Genomic DNA, 13,214 nt, shown 5'->3' on the forward strand with positions numbered 1-13,214 from the left:
TTCTCTAGTGGCCTCTTGCTCCTGAGAACTTTGATTATATTAGTAAATTATAATAATGACACGTTTTAAAGACAATTAGAAAAAAGAAAGAGTTTATGTTGGCTAGGACAATACAGTTTTCAATAATAAACTAATACAATGATTGAAACGACATTAATTTGTAAGAACATTCAATGAAAAACACACAAAGGCAAGTGAAAAAACTCAAATACACACAAATAAGGAAATATTTCAAAGAAATAAAGACTTGATTTGCCTTCCACCAAACGATTTATCCTCTTTGGCCATCGTTAGACACCCAAATTCTAGCTAAAACAATTAAGACAAACCATTGCTTTTTTTTTAACTGGATTATCTGGGTGCAAAATACAACAGCTGTGGTGTAAAAAAAAAAAAAAAAAAAAACCTTCTTCAATGAAAACATCTCATTCAATTCCATTCAGACCTCACCTACATTTGTCTTCAATTTGGTGCTTTGCTTTGAGTTATTACATGAGAAATGGCACATCTATCAGGAACTACATCATAACTTAATATAAAAATCAGAGCATCTGTCACTGTCAGTCAGTAACTCTTTTAGCACACTGCTGAATCTTTAATAATCACATCAAATATCAGTAATCTTCAGATGGGCCAGTGTGATTCAAAAATGGGACACAGACACAATAAGTGATTGTTTCAGAGCTTTAACAACTAAATATATAGTCAGGGGATAGCAGCACACGTCAAAACATTCTTGCATGACGTCTTCAACCAAACTCATGCAGGATAAACAGCGCGTTGGGAATCTGAATCATTGGAATGATATGAAATTAATCAGATATTTACCTTCTCCACTTATACCTTCAGTCTGGTTTTGTTGCACTAATGCAAGCATGCATATCTTCATCAGACATTTCTATAAGTTCACATTTGAACACTGAAAATAATATTAAATTGGGAAAAACCCATTTATTATGATGAATTTTGAAGTGCACAATCTTGGTCATCCAAATAACAATAATAAACAGACCAATAAATATGCAAGTTATCACTATACGTTATTATAAAGAATTATACCTTTGCATTCAAGTTGGTGCATTTAGTTATGATTTTAATTAGTGTGTGCACTTGTGTATTCAAAGCACATTTAATAAAGGCAAAAAAAAAAGAATATATTGAGGCACACCCAATAAATAATAACCCTCTCAAGTATATTATCCTTATTTTTCAACTGTCAGTTATAACCAATGTCTTTTACACAGTTTCCAATGAGAAGAAAAAAAAACTCAACCATTCACATTTGCAGCTTGATATTTAAAATACATTTCAGTTTTCCTATAAATTACGTCAAAAAATACAAATAAATTCAAATGCACTACATAGAAGCTAATTAACAACTCTAATATTTCGATCAAAATAGAGAAAATGAATATCTGTATATTTTTTTTTAAACAAATAAAGTGCAAGACACCCAACACTGGTGGAACCAGTTTTAAATAGTCAATACGAGGAGGAAAGAAACGCTACAACAATCCTAAAACCTAATTTCACAAATGACAAGATGGTCAAGTTTGGTAAAGGCTCAGCTATTTTGAGGATTGTTTTAGACATTTCATGCATATCAGTTTTAAAATGATCAGAATTTGACTTATTTTCTAAAATTATAAGTGCTTTTACTAACTCGTTTTACTTGCAAATATGTGTTTTAGCAGGTCAGATTCATGACTACATGTCTGACCAATCCAAAGGCCAGCAAGATGCTGTTTAGTTGCTTGTTTTAAATTTTTCTCATGGGATGAATACAATTTAAACACTATCAAAAGCATCTGTGCAACCATTGCCATAGAAAAAAAATCTATATTATAATAATATTTTATAGAGTAAATAACTCCTAAACAAAATCCAAATCCACTTTAATTGAATCTGAGGTAATGTTTTTCAAACAGTTTTCAAGTGTAAAGGAATAATGCATCTTTTGCATCAGTTTTTAAGAATCACACTGGTGTGGAAATGATGGCACAGATATTGTTGACAGAGTTTAACAACCAGGACTGAAATAACACATAAGTTATAGCACATACATGCTCTACAGTTACAATTACTCTACAACTGTGACCTATTTGACTCTATACCACTGCTGCACAATGAATAAATAGAATCGAATAGTAGGTAATCGGCGATTTTAGTCCTGAATCTTGATGGAGGATATACATCAGAAAATATAACACACCAACAGACTAATAATAAATATCGCTCTGATGAACACTGAAACTGATATACTGTGAGGGTGAGAACAAATGCAACTTACAAAGCAAACCACAAGGGCTTCAGAAGCTCTCAAAGGACACAGCTAATGAACACATCCTGTTTTACTCTTGAATGATGCACTTCCTGTGCGAGTCTCTCATCGAAACGCTCTCAAACTGCCAAAATGTGCACGAAATCTCACAAATCTGTCTGGCTTCTTGCTCTTTATTGTGTTCAGTGCTACTCAAGATTCAGACTTGGCACATACATAAATGCTCAACGCTTCACACACAGAAATCTGCAAAGCCTCCCAGAAAACACACGAAACCTGCCGTTTCGGTCGTAGGAGGCATCGGCTGATTCAGAAGAGGTCGGGGCGTAGGTTTGGCTAAAAGATGCTTAGTTTATGAAAAATAAAGGTGTCGAAATAGCAGCGATGGATAATCGTTGGCGAATTTTCAGAAGCGGATCAAGAAAAGGCCTCGGATGAGTCAATAGTGGTGTGTCCGTCTAAAATCAATGTCTTTTCAATGAATGCTCTTTATAGACATGTTGATCGGTCGACGGTGATGAATAGCTAAAGAGACCTAGAAAATGAACAGGTCTTGACCGGTTTTGTGCACCTCAGTCCTGCTGTCCGCTGTTGGCTCGGCAGGGGCTCTTGGGTAATGCTCCGTTGGTCTCAGGTAGACTGTCGATGCCCAGGTAACCCACCAGGATCTCCGCCCGTCTGTGGGACAGACTGAGGATGTCTTCGGCCAGAGACGGGACGGATGTGAAACGCACCTTATCGTGATCAAACATGTCCTTCAGATACTGAACAATCTGTTGCTGTGGAGATCAAAGGAGAATGTGATATTAAATCAGGGTTGTTTAGATTATGATAATGAAAGGTGAACCTTTACTTAGATATGACTTGATTTGACATCTGAGTCTCAATGTGTTTGAATCAATTTAGTGGTTTTCAGTGGATGTGTGAAAGATTGCTGAAAAGTGACCGAAATCTTTTGTAATCTTATAAAGGTCTTTACTATTTCGAATAAATGCGGCTTTTTTAAAACGTTCAAATCCTGAAAGATAAAATGGATCACAGTTCCTACAAATATATATAACGAGATCAAATCAAATCAGTATATCAGAATGATTTCTGAAGGATCATGTGACTCTGAAGACTGAAGTAATGATGCTGAAAATACAGCTTTGATCTCAGGAATAAATTATACTTGTCAATATATTCAAATAGAAAACACTTATTATAAATTGTAATATTATTTACTAATTTTACAGGTTTTATTGTTTTTTTTCCAATCAAATAAATGCAGTCTTTTTGAGACTTCTTTGGAAAACACTGAAAAATGTCAACCTTTTGAACATTTCTGATAATTTTAGCATTTCTATACTTGCATTTTATAATTTTACTTTTTTTTTTTACTTTTTATGTCAAAGAATTTTTTTAAGACAAATTTAGGGTCTAAAATTAATGGAACAAAATATGCCAGGGTGGTTTCTAAATGTACAACGTAAATGCTTCAAAATGAAGCAACAAAACATTTATGAGTAATTCATCAAAATGAATTGTGTTAATGATTAAAACAAAAACAGAGATCTGTTCATAGCTTCATTCAATGCATCTTAAATCAAGGATGTCTAAAAAATAAATACAGAGGAAAACTATTTTTCTGTAGTGAATTCAACATTTAATTTCCATCTACATTTATTCATTTTGCAAATACTTTTATCCAAAGCAATTTAAACTTCATGGATTCATCATAAAGAGACGAATAAACACAGGAAGTGCTCGTAATGAAAAGTTTAAGACATGGTTCAGATTAGTACAAGATAGACAAAGAGGGATTAAGCAAAGTTATTTTATTCATTAATTTTTGTTTCTGATTCCATGACTTTATCTAGGATTTTCTGCTCTAACAACACTTTATGTAGACCTTAATTGATGGCTGTGTGAATGTTAAGACCTTTAAGATCAGCAGAAGCCCTGTATCTATTCTCTGACAAGGTTAAGGGTGTCACAGAGAGCAGATGAGCATCAGATTATGTGCTGATCTGAACCACCGGGAGGAACGTCTTACCTTGAATATAGTGCACACCTCACTGAGGTGCTGTCGGGGGCCCAGAAACCCGAAAGCCAAAACTGGACTCACATGTTCAGAGATGGCATAGAAATGGGCAATAAAACCATCGGGAACCTGAGCAACAAACACAAAACAAGATGTGGGATCTGATTCTAGACCTGGGTCCACAGATATAACGTCAAGTTTTGGTTTTCAAACTCACCATTAACAATCTCCTTTTGGCTTTTAGCACAGACCAACATGCTGTAGCCAGCGCCTTAAACACACACAGAGACACAGACACAGAAAATAAGAAATACAGAGACCGATCAAGACACTGAGAAACATCTAAAGTACAATAATGATTCATCATTGCTTTTTAGTTTCAGCAAATAACCCTTTCTTATAAAGGAGCTGTGTTGACTCTTTAGGGTTTTTTGGCGTACCGTCTCTTTGAAACTGTCCGAGAGCCATCGGTTCCTCAGGACCGCCACCACTGAAGACGGAGGACTCTCCAGATCCTCAAACGCATCCATGAGGATAAAGTCCAGCACAATGTCAAAGAAGTTCATACAGACCACCTAGAGCAAAGTCAAAGGTCAAAGGTCAAACCTCTAGAAGGCCAAACTCAGAGCCAGGAAATCAAAAAGAATCAGTGTTATTTATAGATTATTATAGTATTTATTAATATTTTAAATTAGCAGAATTGTCCAACCTGTTGACATTTTTCATCTAATATTTATATTTTATTTTATTTAAATTAAGTATGTTTTTATTGCTGTCAAGCGATTAATCATGATAACAAAAACTTTTATTTTGGATGCGATTAATCGTGATTAATCATTTGACAGCACAACATTTTTTAGTTAACATTAACAACAGTGGAACAGTCAAGAATCAGACTTTAAATGGATGGGAAAGGAAGGAATGACAGACAGATAAAGAGTCAAACCCCTCGTCCTTCCAGCTCCATCTTGGTGACGGGCCACGTCTCTTCTCTCTGTGTGTACTGCAGCATGTCTTCATAACTCTCCAGAAACGCCTTCGGACTCTAAACATTCACACACGCACGCAAAAGATAAGAAATTCAAATATAAAGACTGTTTTCTAGTCATGCTGTGCACAGTTTGTCAATGCATGTATTAATGAAAACGTTACAAAGATGACTGAAATAATTATTATTTGGAGAAAAAAGACAGTAATATTGTTAAAGATTTTGAATATATTTTAAAATGTAATTTATTCCTTTGATGTCAAAGCTAATTAGCAAATTAGAATGATTTCTGAAGATCATGTGACTGAAAATTCAGCTTTGATCACAGCGATCAATTACATTTAACAAAATATTCACATAGAAAACAGCTATATTACAATGTAATAATAATTCACAATATTACTGTATTTTGCGATCAATAAATGTCACCTTGATGATCAGAGGATACTTTTTTTTTAAAACATAAACACATTAAATGATCTGTTTGTTTTTGAAGCACCTTGTTGGCTTTGGCCAGGAGTCCCAGTATCATCTGCTTCCCTGTATCCATGAAGAACATCCTGTGCGTTTCATCCAGCAGCAGCACCTATAGATACAACACACACAGATCTCACCAACAGCCCCATTCCATGTGTGTGTGTGTGTGTGTGTGTGTGTGTGTGCTGACCTGGAAGGCCTGGCGAACGCAGTGCAGTTTGGCGAGGAAGTCCTGATCGCTGTAGCACTCCAGAAGTTCGGTTCTGTAACAGAGGCACAAAAATGACACAGAGTGTGTTTTCCCATCAGTCCTCGCTCCCTGAGCTACACCAGAAATCCTCCAGTCCCAGAGGAGGACGTGTGAGGAGAACATCTGTACTGTATGTGCAGTAATGCACTGGGTCCCATCTCGTTACCTAACTCGAAAGCTGCATAAATAATCTTTCCATTGATGTATGGTTTATTAGGATCTGACAATATCTGTCTGTGATACAACTATTTGAAAATCTGGAATCTGAGGATGCAAAAATTTTAAATATTGAGAAAATCACCTTTTAAGTTGTCCAAATGAAGTTCTTAGCAATGCATATTACTAATCAAAAATTAAGTTTGATATATTTATGTAAGGAAATTTACAAAATATCTCCATGGAACATGATCTTTTCTTAATATCCTATTTTTTTTTTATATTGCTACAAATATACCCAAGAGACTTGAGACTGCTAGTATAAGGTTCAGGAGATCAGTTTGTAATGTATAGGGTTTAGGTCATTTAAGGTTCTACAAAACTATACCAATTGAATAATTTATGACTATTTTAATAATAGGGGCCCTATTAATTTTCCTGATTCCTGATTCCATAATTAATATTATAAACTAATAAAATATGTAATAATTACAAATTATAATCAAATCAACTGAATTAATAAACCTTTTCTTTAATTTATTGACAGAATAATAGGGCCTTATCAAATGTGCTTATATTTATATTTTATACTACTAAATAAAAATGAATAGACTGAATGATTCGTATTACTACAATTTAAATTATAATAAAAACAGCGTGATAATATATCAATAATAATAAAAAATAAAAATGATTACTGCTACATCTGCTAAATTCAAATGTTAAACAAAATCCGAAAAACTGCATTTGTAATATTTCACTATACAATAAAAAAAACAAGTATTTAAGAAAATAACTATATTAATAATAGTACATTTTAAAGTGCAACTGTAACTACTATATAATTGCAACTATATACGTATATTCATAGCGGTCTAAAATTTCCAAATGATAAAACAGCAAGTTTTTTATTATAATATAAAATTATAAATTAAATCAAAGTGGTATTGGTAGCAGTATGTAGTGTGCAGCGTTTATTTAGAGAGTCAGTATGTAGTGTGTAGGGTTTGAGGTGTCAGTGTGCAGTACCTCAGTGATCTGCAGGCCACGCCTCCATCCTTCACCAAACTCAGGGCTTCTTCATACAGAGCTGCCGGCTTCAGCGGGTGATACGTGTCCTCTAGAGAGAACGCCTCAAACAACTACAGAGACAAAGAGGGAAGTGACATCATACACATGCATGAGAAAACACAGTGTGTGTGTGTGTGTGTGTGTGTCCTGACCTCAGCAGCAGAGACAAACGAGTCGTCTGAAGTGACTGTTGTGGCATCGTCGTCTCGGATGGGATGGGAACTCCCAAGTGTGGGCAGGATCAGGGTTGCTTCACTCTCTGCACACAAACAGCTCGGTTTAGGAAACTGAAAACACACAGGTGGCATCAGCATGTGTGTGTGTGTGTGTGTGTGTGTGTGTGTCTCACCCAGGTCAGCGAGGAGGCTGTCGGGGGGTATGGTGCTGCCGAAGTCTTCCTGTAGGTGATAGGCTCGGTGCAGCAGAGACTCGAGCTTCTCCGCAAACTGATGATTGCGAAGCTCAGGCTGAAAAATCAAATCATGTGTTTTTATTTGTGTCCCTGGATCACAAAATCAGTCATAAGGGTCTTTTTTTTGATTTGTTGATTTTTATAAATCACCTGAAAGCTGAATAAATAAGCTTTCAATTGATACATGGTTTGTTATGATAGGACAATATTTGGCTGAGATACAATTATTTGTAAATCTGAGGGTGCAAAAACATCTAAACATTGAGAAAATGGCCTTTAAATTTGTCCAAATTAAGCTCTTTGCTATGCATATTAATAATCAAAAATTACGTTTTGTTATATTTATGGCAAGAAATTCACAAAATCTATTCATGGAACATGATCTTTACTTAATGTCCTAATGATTTTTGGCATAAAAGAATGATTGATCATTTTGACCCATGCAATGTTTTTTGTTGGCTATTCTTACAAATTTACCCGTGCTGCTTATGACTGGTTTTGTGCTCCAGGGTCACATTTAGCAGCTCTTGCCATTCTTCTGACGCTTATGAATAAGAGATATTTACCAAATGGCGCTCCACGAGTTCTGACCCTTCCGGGGCGAGACTGTTTGACCCAGATGCACGTGAATGAGCTCCGTGTCTGATGTTTAAAGCCAGTTCCCACTTACGCAGGGCTTCCTCAAACAGCTCCATCCCTGCAGGTGCAAGACACGAAAACAGACCAACATCAGCTGCATTTCTGCACGTATGGAGGCCATATTCAGAAAAGTCTCCTTATTGCATTCTGTGCTGAATATGGTCAATTTAAAATGACAGTTTCAATTTAAATAGAATTTTAAAAGGTAAATGTCATTTTAAAAATGTATTTTCATATTTTAATTTATTGATGTCTATATATGTCTTTTATTATATTTATATTCGAAGGTCCAGGGTCAGTGAGATTTTTCTTTGTTTAATAAATTTCTTATGCTCACCAAGGCTTTATTTAATTAATCAAAATTACAGTGTATTGCTTAAAAAATATTAAATATTATTACAATTTAAGAAAACTGTTTTCTGTGTGAATATATTATAAAATGTAATTATAAAATTTAGTCCTGTGATCAAATCTGAATTTTTTCCATTCTTCAGTGTCACATGATCCTTCAGAAATCATACTGCTCAAGGAACATCTTATTATTAGCAACGCTGAAAACAGATTATAATTGTCCTTTATGTCACTTTTGATCAATTTAATGCATCATTGCTAAATAAAAGTATTAATAATTAATAATAAAAAAAAACGTTAAATCTTACCAACCCCAAACCTTTGAATGGTATCGTAGCATGTGGAAAGAATGCAGTATGGATGAGACAACAGATCAGAATAGTAAACTACATTACCCATGAGATAGAGGTTCTCAGCATTGGCATCCTCTCCGACTCCTGGCTCCTCTGCCACTGGCTCCGCCTCCCACGGCATCCCAGTGTTCACTGATTGGTTGGGAGAGGAGGGAACTCGCATCTGAGGCGGAGCCAAACAAAATGGATAACAATGTAAGGTTAGGCATCTTAACAGGAGTTTGTTGATAAATAAACAGGCAGACAGTGAGTGTGTGTGTGTGTTCACACACAGAGGCGATGCTGTGTGAAGAGCTGGAGTGTTTGCTCTGTGCGAGAGACGAGACGCCGCTGAGCGTGTCATTACTGCGGGTGCTGGGACTCATCATCTGACGCCCTGGAAGCGGACCTGAAAACACACGAATAAACTAATGACAATTATTGTACAGAGCAATTTATAAATTAAAAACGTTTTTTTTTTTTTTTTAATGAAAGATTTTTTTTAACTAATTTCATGAATATAAAATTAACATAAAATTAACATTGGACATTAAATGCATAGAAATCCATTTCATTTTTATAAAATATTAATTCAATATTGCAATCTTTTACATTATAATATAACATTATGGACATTAAATAATTACAATACTCTCACAATTGCTCAAAATAAACTGATTAATTTCTTGAAAATTTTCACAAAAAATAATTTATGGCTGTTTTGTTCCAAGAAAAGTTAACTAAAACTACAATTTTATATTATAATATTTTGCATTATAATAAAAAAAAAAAAAGTTTAATTGAAATATTCTCACATTCACTCAAAGTAGCAAGAAAACTGTTTTAAGAAACCTAGACTAAAATTATAATTTTATATTACTTTATGTTTATGAGATCATTAGAATTTGAATTTATAATATTTTATTTTACAATATAATGGACATAAAAAAATGCAATACTTGCACACTGACTCAAAGTCACCTTTGTAAAAAATGGTCACAAAATCAAATTTACAATGGTTTTGATGCAAGAAACAATATATTTTTATATGATTCAAAAATACTTGCATGCACATGCGTACATACATATATATACAGTTCTATATTATATTCTAATGTTTTATTAACAATTAAATCAAAACACTACATTATTGTATAACACAGTCTCTTTCAAATCTGCTCACCTCTCTTGAGCGAGGCCGGCCGGCTGGTGCGGAGCAGCTGTTCTGGGATGCCCACAGGCTTCTGCGCTTCTTTACTGACGGTCTGCTTCCTCTTCCTGCCCCGTCTCTTTAACTGATGTGCGGTCAGAGCCAGAGCCACGCTGCCCAGAGCCGTGGCGAACAGCACCTTCTTCAGACACGGGCTCAACTTCAGCTGAGAGAATATAGACTGAGAGAAAGAAAGAGGAATGAGGGACGTCAGAACAGGACCAAAATAGAAAAGGAGAAAACAAAACTTTATTATTAATCATTTATTTAAGAAAAAAAATTATTAATCAATCATAATAAAGCAAAAATTAAAAAAAGATGAAAAGTTACTAAGAGTAATACTGAAATAAAAATAATTGAAAATCTTATTATCAAATATTATTAAAACAAATAATACCTTTTTAATTCAAATGAAAAGACTGAGTTAAAAGCTTATTAAAAATAATGATATTAAAAACTTAAAATACTTGCACATTAATCAGAGTTACTTGATTAGAACTGAAATTATCATTTTATATTTGATGTTATTTGTTGTATGTTTTAATTATAATCTGAAATTATATCTTATATTACAATATAAAATTGTGGACATTGAAAAAATTGAAATACTTGCACAATCACTCAAAATATTGTATTTTATATTACTTAATGACTTAGTTAATAATATTTTAATATTACAATATAACATTATGGTCATACACACGCACACTTACTTAAAGTAGCCTGATTAATTTCATAAAAATGATCACAAAACTGTAAAAAAAATTCTAAACTAAAAAAAACTATTAACACTAATAATAAATATTAAATGAAGCCTGTTAAATTTCTGAAATAGATACATTTACCGTAAATTGTAGTAAAATTACTAAAACCGAAATAAAAATCAATTAATGCTAAAAATAAAAATATAAAAAAAGCATAAAAATATTCATAGATTAGTGTAATTGCTACAAATAAAAATTAAGATTTTTCTTTTCTTATATATATATAAGAATTGTTGATAATAAGGAGTTATGGGAGGTATTAATAGGCCCTTAAAGATAAACTTTAGCTTTTTTTGATAGTTAACACATAATATAAAATTGAAGAATTGTGACATATCAGCATTTTTCTACATGTGTATATAGTTGCATGATAAGAAGAAGAAAGCTTGTCTGAGTGACAGGAGCAGCTGTGTGGCGTGTGATGCTGTGTACCTGTCCAAAGGTGGAATACAGGAACACAGGTATCTCAGCCACGGTCATGGCTAAGGCCTGCATGATCGACATGCCCTCAGTGCTTCTGATTGACATCTCAGCTCCGCCCCTTCCTCCTGCAGATGCTTTCACATCCGAGTCGCTCCACACAGATCCTGGAACAGCTGGAGTTCAGTTCTGTCCTCCGCTCTGCAGATCAGCAGGACTCATCCACAAACAGAGCTTTCAGTCCCACGCCACAGCGCTGCCGAGATCGTCATTATTATTACCTTGGAGACAAAGAAAACACAGATATCGTTCTGGTGCTTTAGATTAGATGCTTTGCTTATATAAACACCATATGTAAAACATCAGTCAATATTGGCAATTTAGAGAAGACATTTAGTTAGCCGTCTCATATTCTGGCATTTACATACAACAATAAAAACTTACATTGACCTATAAATAGCTGATCTTTTTTATTGTAAAGTCTGATTACATTTGATAATCACTTTAATGACATCATATATAGATAGATTGATAATAAACGAATATTAAACTCACTTAATCCTCATAATGCTCAATATTGTAATGTAAAATCACTCCCATTACTATTAAATGAAAACATAACTATTAATAATTATATATTCTATAAATATCTTTACAAATATTTTGGTATTAAATGTATTAAAGTATTATATTTAACTGGCATTGCAAGGAAAAAATAAACACACACACACACACATACACATATACATATATATATATATATATATATATATATATATATATATATATATATATATATATATATATATATATATATATATAAAACACACACACACACACACACACACACACACACACACAATAAAAGGGATTATCAAATTCAATGTAATCAGTTTATTGATTCCTGCAACTACATCATAAACTAATATCAGAAGTCAAAATCACGCAGATTGTTTTGAAGCAATTTTGAAGTAATTCATATCATTATAATCTGCTGATTTTGTTATCCTGATTGAATTTATGCTCATCATTCAACAAACTGTCCCTCTGTGTGTCCATGTCCTTAGACAGCAGCAGCACATTAGCTTAGCTCACACACACACACAAACAAACACCAGGCTCTTTTAAGACAGTTTTTCAGTCATATTTATGCATATGCATAACGCCGGAGCTAAATTCAGACACATCATGGCAGTTTTAAACGCAATATTAAAAGTGAAAGAGTGAAAAGCAGTCCACACTCACTTTCTCCTGATTTGGAAGGACATTTTCATTCCGCATTGCACACACTAACCTGTGATTTCCTGGTGGGCGGGGCAGAGTTTTGAGCTACAGCGGAAAAACCCTATAACAGCTTTAACTGGTTCAGTGTTAACCAATCAGGGACTAGAAGGGACAGACGCAACGCGTTGGTTATCCAATGACATCAACAGTCGCGACGCGACTCTTGCCTCTCCATAAACTGACATCTGACTGCATCGAGTAAAATAATAATAATAATAATAATAATAATAATAATAATAATAATACTTTTTTTATATAAATAATTTTACGATTATGTCGAAAATACATTGAAAAGTAGTCCACAGTCGTCAAAAGTGGAAAAGGGGAAAATGTAAGAAAGCTAATCTTACAGCTAATTATGTTGTTATCTATTGTTTTGTATTATATTGTATGCGATTACAGTTGAGGCACATAAAATCATTATGTAACGTTAATGGGTTGTAACTTGTATATTGATGTCTGATATGTTTATTGTCTTTCCGCTGCGATAAAAGTTTGTCAGTGTGTCAGCAGGTTCTTTTTTATTTTACTGTTGTCAAAAGTATATTAAAAACCA

General features: G+C 33.8%; 1 protein-coding gene across 3 annotated transcripts; it reads right to left on the reverse strand.

Moving 5' to 3' along the window:
* Nucleotides 1–75: 75 nt before the first annotated feature.
* Nucleotides 76–12,694, reverse strand: LOC113039041 (mitoguardin 2). 3 transcript variants are annotated; one of them, XM_026196911.1, is made up of 16 exons: nucleotides 12,620–12,694; nucleotides 11,387–11,655; nucleotides 10,164–10,371; nucleotides 9,274–9,389; nucleotides 9,044–9,164; nucleotides 8,225–8,355; nucleotides 7,596–7,713; nucleotides 7,399–7,505; nucleotides 7,205–7,317; nucleotides 5,960–6,032; nucleotides 5,792–5,878; nucleotides 5,251–5,349; nucleotides 4,745–4,879; nucleotides 4,522–4,575; nucleotides 4,317–4,433; nucleotides 76–3,060 (listed from the first exon to the last, which is right to left on the reverse strand). In XM_026196911.1, the coding sequence occupies exons 2-16, from the start codon at nucleotides 11,480–11,482 to the stop codon at nucleotides 2,854–2,856; spliced, it is 1,782 nt and encodes a 593-aa protein (XP_026052696.1). In that variant the 5' UTR covers nucleotides 11,483–11,655; nucleotides 12,620–12,694; the 3' UTR covers nucleotides 76–2,853. The 3 variants fall into 3 exon arrangements, with proteins under 3 accessions (XP_026052696.1, XP_026052697.1, XP_026052698.1); XM_026196912.1 differs by having other exon boundaries at nucleotides 12,669–12,690; XM_026196913.1 differs by lacking the exons at nucleotides 11,387–11,655; nucleotides 12,620–12,694 and having other exon boundaries at nucleotides 9,274–9,408; nucleotides 10,164–10,288.
* Between the last annotated feature and the right edge of the window lie 520 nt (nucleotides 12,695–13,214).

This window comes from Carassius auratus, chromosome 21 (genome assembly GCF_003368295.1).
Source record: "Carassius auratus strain Wakin chromosome 21, ASM336829v1, whole genome shotgun sequence".
Lineage (NCBI taxonomy): Eukaryota > Metazoa > Chordata > Actinopteri > Cypriniformes > Cyprinidae > Carassius > Carassius auratus.

Bases quoted from the DNA above. Each gene is read 5' to 3' on its own strand.
- LOC113039041 (XM_026196911.1), bottom strand. From the start codon at position 11,482: ATGTCAATCAGAAGCACTGAGGGCATGTCGATCATGCAGGCCTTAGCC. The intron at 9,165-9,273 runs GTGTGTGAACAC...GCTCCGCCTCAG, and splicing joins CTTCACACAGCATCGCCTCT to ATGCGAGTTCCCTCCTCTCC. The intron at 4,434-4,521 runs GTGAGTTTGAAA...TTTGTTGCTCAG, and splicing joins CCAAAAGGAGATTGTTAATG to GTTCCCGATGGTTTTATTGC.